Here is an 8,601-nt window from a genome sequence, read left to right as displayed (position 1 = left end):
ATTATTATTATTAGTACTTTAAATTATTGTTAATATTTAATTTAATTAATAAGACATTTATTGGAATAATTGTGTACATGTATTTTGTAATTCTAGAATTTTATATTGGGAAACGACAACGACCAGCAATCCAGCGGCATGTGCTTGGGAATCCATCAAAAATACTTATAATGTCAGCTGATTGTTTATTTATTAGTGACTTTCGAGCAATTGTATGATCGCTCACATAATTATCTGTAAAAATAAATTATTTACCAATAATTAGAAAAAATCACTTAATTTAAATAACAAACGGATAAACATAATTGAAAAGATCAAGCTCTAATTGTAGATTATAATTATAATAATCAAACAAAAATAAAAGTTTTATTTACCAGTTATTTTGGCTGCAACAGTTAAAAATAGTAAGACCATGGTTAGCAAAAAAACAAGTGATTTTGTTATATTCATTGTACAATTTTTATTCAATAAATAATTTTTTTGGTCAATAATCTTAAAATATAAATAAACGATGTATGCGTATACGACGGTAGAAATGACACTGGTTGACCACTCAACTTGTAGGTGAATTTATCTACGCAACTCATAAAAAGTAGTAATTATAAGATAATTACAACGATTATCACCAGATTATTTTTATCTATTCGAATGATTCATTCATTAGAAAGTTTTTCTTAATGTAAAAGTTATTTAAAAATTATCATTAATACATTTGGTAAGTTAAAGTAAGTTAATATTTAAAATTTAATAATAACTATCATAAACATGTTCTGCAGAACAATATGGTGGTTGAAAAGTTACAAACAACCAAACGATAACCTGTTTTTAATTTCTTCGTTATATTTAAATAAATTAATAAACTTTGCTCCTGGATTGGTGGTAGCTATAAAATTATCATTTAAAATAAATTATATATTTATAATTGGGCATAGGGTCAGTGTGTCCTAGTTGCTCTTATTTATTCTGTGTATACACATATATATCGTAATATATTGCAGCAAACGATAGATCATTTTCGGGTGGGATGATCTTACGGTAGATTTACCATTTGTGGAGTTTATGACCGCTGGTCTAGGTCATAAACTTGGTTGGCAATGACGGGACTCACCGATCCTCGATCCTCAATTCTCAATCCTGGATCCTGGAGTTTGTCGGTTTTGTCAAGTTTTAGTATGGTCAGGATAACAACCCAGACGCTCTGCTAAATATAAAGGTCGAATCTGTTGTACGTACACCGAATCACCGAAATAGAACAAGGGACAGTATATATATATATATATATAAGTATCCAAGGATTCTCAATCTTACAAGACTATAAAGGGGATGATATAAATAGGAACAAGAGAACAAGAGAACAAGAAAACAAGAAAACAAGGGGCCATATTTGGGATTAGGGCTGTATCATTTAGTATTGTCTTAATTACTTACTGACAATAAACCAGACAAATATAATGTATTTTATTTTATAGAAAAATATTTAAAAATATGTGTCAGGTTAATTCAGATGAAGGATTATATTATATTTAATTAAGTAAGCTGAGCGAGCGTTAATGCCGATTGGGGATTTACCAGTTTACCACAGCACAATAATGGGACTGATAGTGTTCGATATACATATATAGTCTATATAGTGATGTATTGTTGATTGTAGGCGGGAGGAAAATGGAAATTAAATGGCCGATCAACCGTAACCTCTTCATTGATTTGTATTCACGGTATTCACGATATTCACGGATTCAACCAACATCACGAGCATCAACAGCAAGTGTACCAGTACTGAACCAGGGGATTTATGTCATCCCTTAATTGCTTCTCTCTACACTATACATATATATATATATATATAACACATTACACACTCTAAGCTTTCTATATTAGTCAGACTTTTACCCATAATTTGTTTAACATTATTAATAATCTATAAGATTATCAATAATTTATTTTATCATATCTTTAATTTGTATTAATGTATAATTATACGACTTGATATTACTTTAGGCATCTTTTACATATTATTATATTCTTTTAATATTCGACAGTGAGCGTGAGAGTTTTAAAATCAGGGAGCTTAAGACATCTAATGATTGACCCAATAGATACAATAAATAAAATTTTACTACAGATAGAATAGGAAATACTTATTTTTTGTTCTACAAAAGAAACTCAGGATATCTAGAGTTCCAGCTACAGAACGAATAGGAGATTATGCATATAAGCGCGCTGTTTCTTCTTAACCAACAGTTGATCATTGAATTAAAATATTAAAATTTATATATTATTGTTTCTCTTGTTTTAACAACTGAAGATCATCAATTGGTTTGCATTGCGGGTTCTCCACGTGCTTTGATTGGTGTAATGGTAATAAAATATTTTCCAACCCCGAAATAGACCGTTCTGCTTACAGTAAACACCAGTAAACACAGTCGGTAGTCTGGCGCTCCGTTTGATTGAACGGAACTTGGCGCCAGATTCTACCGAATCTGTGGATAATATATTTATATGGTATATTTGGTATAAGTATATAGAAGCATTACTATAAAAACATGGCGGTATTCAATCGACTTAGACACGCTGCTCAATTTACAAGAATATTACAAAACTACCAAAGTTTTAAGTACATTAAGCCACAATTATACTTTAACGTCCAAGGTTTGTATTTTAAAAATTATAAATTTTAAATATTTATTAAGTTTTTAAAATAAATAATTTATTAAAACTATAAACTGAGGTTATGTGTTTTAGCTCCCAGTTGTAATGTGCGATTGTTGTCATCGCAAACGGCTGAAAATCCAGCTCAAGAAAATTATCATAATATCGTACAAGACATTGAAAAATCTACAGGTTAATATATATTTTTTAAATAAAATATTTTTATTTTTATTTAACTAATTGTCGTTTTTTAGGTGATGGAGCAAAACACGAATTTCAATCTGAAACTCGTATGCTGCTTGAAATCGTTGCTAAATCTCTATACTCCGATAAAGAAGTAAGCTACTTTTTTTTTTATAAATTATAAATTTGTTTTATTTTATATAAAGATCTAAATTTATTTAAATAATTAAAGGTTTTCATACGCGAATTGATATCAAATGCCAGTGATGCTTTAGAAAAGCTGCGCTATTTAAGATTGAGTAAAAATTTATCTACTGAAGAAGGTGGAGATCGTGAATTAGAAATTCACATTGCAACAAATAAGCAAAATCGTACCCTGATAATTCAAGACACTGGTATTGGAATGACTAAAGAAGAATTAATTTCCAATTTAGGTACAATTGCGCGTTCGGGTTCAAAGGTAAATTATTTTTTTTTCATTTTTTTTTTTTCATTTTTGAATTTATTTATTCGACGAATAATTTATTATTTTTAGGCATTTCTCAGTGAATTAAAAGATAAACAATCTAATGAGCAGTCTAATGATTCTGCTAAAATAATTGGCCAGTTTGGTGTAGGATTTTACAGTGCATTTATGGTTGCTGATAAAGTTGAAGTATTTACAAAATCCTACAATAAAGATGCTGAAGGACTTTATTGGTCATCCGATGGGTAAATAATTAGTAATTACTATTGTTATTATTATAAATTATAATTAAAACTATTAATTTGTTTTTTTTCTTTTTACTTTAGAACGGGAACTTATGAAATCTCTGGAGCGGAAGGTGTCCAACCGGGAACAAAAATCATAATTCACTTGAAATCAGATTGTCGTGAATTTAGTGATGAGTCGAGTTTAAATACAATTATCAAAAAATACAGTAATTTTGTGGGTAGTCCAATTTTTGTAAATGGAAAACGAATAAATGTTATTGAACCACTTTGGATGATGGATCCAAAACAAGTAACTGCTCAGCAGCATAGTGATTTTTATCGATTTATATCAAATTCGTTTGACGCTCCGCGATTTATTCTTCACTATACTACAGATGTCCCTCTGAGTATTCGTGCGCTATTATATTTTCCTGATGATAAGCCCGGACTTTTTGAAATGAGCCGTGATACTTCAGTTGGTGTGGCTCTTTATAGCCGAAAAGTACTTATTAAGAGTAAAGCAGACAATTTATTGCCGAAATGGTTGAGATTTATTAAAGGAGTTGTCGATTCTGAAGATATTCCACTTAATTTAAGTCGTGAGTTATTACAAAACAGTGCACTGATAACCAAATTACGCAATGTCTTGACAAGCAAGGTTCTTAAATTTCTTTATGATAAAGCAAAAAAAGATCCCAAAGAGTACAACGAATTTTACAATGATTACGGGTTGTTTTTAAAAGAGGGAATTGTTTCTTCGAATCAACAGTCAGAGAAGGAATCTATTGCTAAACTTTTGCGATTTGAAAGTTCATCAAAACCTCCAGGCGAGGTTATCAGTTTGCCAGAATATTGTCAAGATTTAAAGGAAAATCAAAAGGACATATACTATCTTGCAGCGCCTAATCGCGAATTGGCTCAACAGTCACCTTACTATGAATCCTTTAAGAAACGTGACTTACAAGTTTTGTTTTGCTATGAGCCTTACGATGAATTAGTTTTGATGCAATTGGGTCAGTATAATATGAAATTTTTAACTTCAGTGGAAAAAGATATGCACCAGGACACTGAGACGGAAAAAACTCAAAGCGAAAGTATTAACAAAGAGGAGATTGACAAGCTACTTGGTTACATTAAAAGTGTCCTTTCAAATAAAGCCTTTGAAGTTAAAACGACAACTCGTTTAGAAAATCATCCTTGCGTTGTTACCGTTCAAGATATGGCTAGTGCAAGACATTTTATTCGTACTCAAAGCCAAAAATTAAGCGAAGACATGAGATATAGTTTACTAAGACCCAGATTTGAAATAAACGTTAATCATCCTATTATTAAAAAATTAAATCATCTAAGTACCAGTGATCCAAAATTAGCCCAACTTCTTACGCAACAGGTACGCTATTATTTTTTTTTGTCTGTCGAAAAAAAACTAACGATATAATTTTTCATTTCAGCTTTTTACTGGAGCAATGGTTGGTGCTGGATTAGTTGAAGATCCAAGAATATTACTAACATCAATCAATCAACTGTTAACTTTAGCATTAGAAAAACATTAAATAATTTTATTACCGTAAACATTACTTTTAAGAGATGTAATTTAATTGTTGAGTAAATCTTTTTTTTTTTAAATAAAAAAAATTTTTTTTTTCTCAAAGTTTAATTTTTTTATTTTTTATTCTCTTACTATAATAAAACACCTGAGTCAGAAAAGATTGATTGTAATGATATTTCATAAGATGCGATGACAACTTCGGCACAAGGTAAATTAACTGTGGAATCGGCGATAAAATTACCTACGGTGAAAACACAAATATATATTATATATTTATATATAACTATCGCGTATAACACATATAATACTATTTTGCGTGTTCATACATATGATTTATAAGTTAGGTATGTTTAATTAAAATTACTCTGGCAGTAGATGTTAATTTTAATGTTTTAATAATTAATTTTTATTTGCATTGTCTATACTTGATAATTATTACCATTACTTTAATTACCAAAACACATTACCCTCTTTTTTTATTCTAAATTTAGTAAAATTTTATTTTTTCATGTTTTTTTCTTTTTTTTTGCTATTAAATATAGATCAATTTATTCACTGTGTAATTTCTCAATTTGGTCACTAATTCAATTTTTTTTTTTTTTTTTTTTTTTTTTTTTTTTTTTTTTTGACGTTCAACGTTTAAAGGATAATCTTTGGTTATCTGTGTTACAGAGTTTTTTACGAACGGGATTGAGTAACCTGCGAAATAAAACTGTAGAATATTGAGAATAGTGGATAAAAGGAAATAAAAAGAAAAAAAAAAGAAAATGGGTGTAAAATTTCGTTAATAAATCGATAGGTAGAATTTATTTCAATTTATAGACGATGCTAACACTAGTAAGGGTTCAGCTGTCTCCAATAAGGGATCACTTTACCAGCGCAAGATCAAAAAAATAACGGCTTCTCTTATATATATATATATATATATATATATATATATATATATATATATATATATATATATATATATATATATCTATATTTTCTCTAGCATACGTAATAATTTTTTTTTTTTTTTTTATCTTCGACCGACAAATCATAACTTTGATTAAAAACCAATCTGGGTAGAGAACTCGCCCAGCAAATAAACAACTTACAAATTAAATTTAAAAATAAAAAGTAATGAAAATATTTTTTTTTTTTTTTTTTTTTTTTTTTTTGTAGCCGAGATTATCAATCATCGAAAGAGTTTTAACGTTTTAATCTTACTCCATATACTTATAAAAAGCCGTAAAAAAGTTTTTAAGCAAAAGAAAATTGAATAAAAGTGTGAAATTATTTTACTACAGTTATTTTGAATATTTATTTATTTTTAAACTCGGTAACTTTCTTTTTTTTTTTTTAATTTCTTGATAAATTTATCCTCATTAACAATAACAAGTCAAAGTAAGTAAAAATATAATGATAATGAGCAGAAATGTGTATAAGCTCTGTCTCTGTAAGCAACATACTACTAACTCTACTCTAATAAGCTAATTGTAAAACTAAATAAGAGACTGAGTTTGCTTATCGAGTAACTTATACGATAGTACGATTAATCTAATGACCAAGAAATCAATTATTTTAGTTCTAACGGTACAAACAGAAAAAAAAAAAAAAAAACCTGTGTAATATAAATGAGGATCTTGTGTATATACTTGCTTTTATTTTTGTGCTCCTTTATGATGATGAAGATTGTATACTTTCAATACAAATATATCTATATAAAAGTCTTTACATATATATGTATATAAAAAATTAAATACTATAAACTATAAAATATAGTATATTGCTCTTTAATATATTTTATTTTTAATTAATAACAACATCAACTTTAAACGTAAAACTTTATGATGAGAATTTCAAAGTAATTAATGTAATTGAAATTATCAATAATTCTCGATAAATTGAAAAATAATCCAAATAATCAAAAGATTTAAAATATTCTATATACTTATTATGTTGATGTTACGTTAAATTTGTATGTTTTCAATTTTTAAGTTTTAATCGACATTTCTTGATATTATTTTAATATCTTTTAAGAAAGTAAGGCAATACTTCTAATTACCTCAGTAAATTAAGATTTTAATTAAAATTTTTTTTATTGATAATTAAAAAGTATAGATTTTGAAATATGCGTCATTTAGTAATTTACGCTGTACTTAGTTAACTGTAGAATCTCAAGATTTAAATAGTTAATAAATATAGTAAAACTTTGACGGGACAGTTGATTAAAATTTTATTGGACCGAGTAGTCGGGTGAGTAAGCTCTAATACTGTTTGTAGAGCATACATATGCATGTCCTATACTAGGTTAATTGCTCGGTAAATACAGCTTATATTATACATATATATATATACAACAATTTTGTCCACTAAGACATGCTAATTTGGTGCAAACAATTTCAAATATCAAGCATTCAAATTTATTATTTAAATAAAATACATTTTTTTTTCATTTCTTAACTAATTAAATATATACTTTAAGAAAAAGTTAATAATGATGATAATAAGTCACTTTAGAAAAGTGAAATGTTAAATAATTCAAGGAAGAAATTCGTGTTAAATTAAAAGTTAATTTTTGCTGTAATTTTTTTTTTTTTTTCTTAGAATTTAATAAAGGTTGTGAAAGAAAAAAAAAGTTTAATGGAGAGTAATAAAGTTTTAAACTAATTATTAAATAAAATAAACTTTTATGTAAGAAAAAAAAAGCAATATTAGTTTTTGTTCTAAATTGTTTAATTTAATTTAATGTAACATGAAGCCTACGAGAATTGTAATGATTGAGGTTGTTATAGCTCATCTGTCGAATTTATAATATGATGAGTTCTGGTGAGCTTTTTTATGGCTCGTAAACTAAAAAAGTAAAATGGTCTTTAAGGTGAATTGTATACTTGTGCATTCGTAGGATCAAACACACTTAAATGTTACTCAGTATACTTTTATTACTAAAACTACTTTTACAACAACATTACATATGTATCGTGAGGACTTTACTTCTTAATATATAATGTATACTTAAAATATTAAATTTTTGCTTATGAATTGATTCAATTTTTATTTACCTAAAATTAATTCTTTTTAATAATATATTATTTGAGTTGTTGGCTCAAAGGTGATAATTTATGATTGATGATGAAACTGATTTAATGATGTATAATTAAATATTATCTGTGTACGGAGTATAGAGTGAAAATAATTTCAACATTAAGTACGCGTATAGAGGATGGAAGATGAAAGATGGACCTATTTTTTAAATGAGATAAATTAACACTGAACGCAAAGAGCATAAAAGAATTTAATTAAGAATCCGTCTGTACGATTCCTTAATTTGATTACGAGTACCCAAGTCCATTTACCTTTATATCCAATATATCTATACGTACATATGTACACTTTATTTACTTTATTATCTATACATTGCTGGCCTGAATGTCACACACACACACACACACACACACACACACTGTGAATAAGTAAGCAAGTTAAAAAAAAATAAATTTTTAGTATTTTTTTTATAAAATATTTTAATTCATTTAAAAAATTTA

General features: G+C 27.3%; 1 protein-coding gene across 1 annotated transcript; it reads left to right on the top strand.

Moving 5' to 3' along the window:
• The first annotated feature begins 2,510 nt into the window (after positions 1-2,510).
• On the top strand, positions 2,511-5,176 carry LOC123272012 (heat shock protein 75 kDa, mitochondrial). The gene is made up of 7 exons (XM_044738607.1): positions 2,511-2,649; positions 2,743-2,841; positions 2,904-2,986; positions 3,065-3,292; positions 3,368-3,543; positions 3,625-4,915; positions 4,977-5,176. Exons 1-7 carry the CDS (start codon positions 2,544-2,546, stop codon positions 5,076-5,078), a joined length of 2,085 nt encoding a protein of 694 aa, XP_044594542.1. The 5' UTR covers positions 2,511-2,543; the 3' UTR covers positions 5,079-5,176.
• The last annotated feature ends 3,425 nt before the right edge of the window (positions 5,177-8,601 follow it).

This window comes from Cotesia glomerata, linkage group LG9, assembly GCF_020080835.1.
Source record: "Cotesia glomerata isolate CgM1 linkage group LG9, MPM_Cglom_v2.3, whole genome shotgun sequence".
NCBI classification, from domain to species: domain Eukaryota; kingdom Metazoa; phylum Arthropoda; class Insecta; order Hymenoptera; family Braconidae; genus Cotesia; species Cotesia glomerata.
Note: the sequence above shows the minus strand (reverse complement) of the source record. Positions and strands in the feature narration are given on the sequence as shown.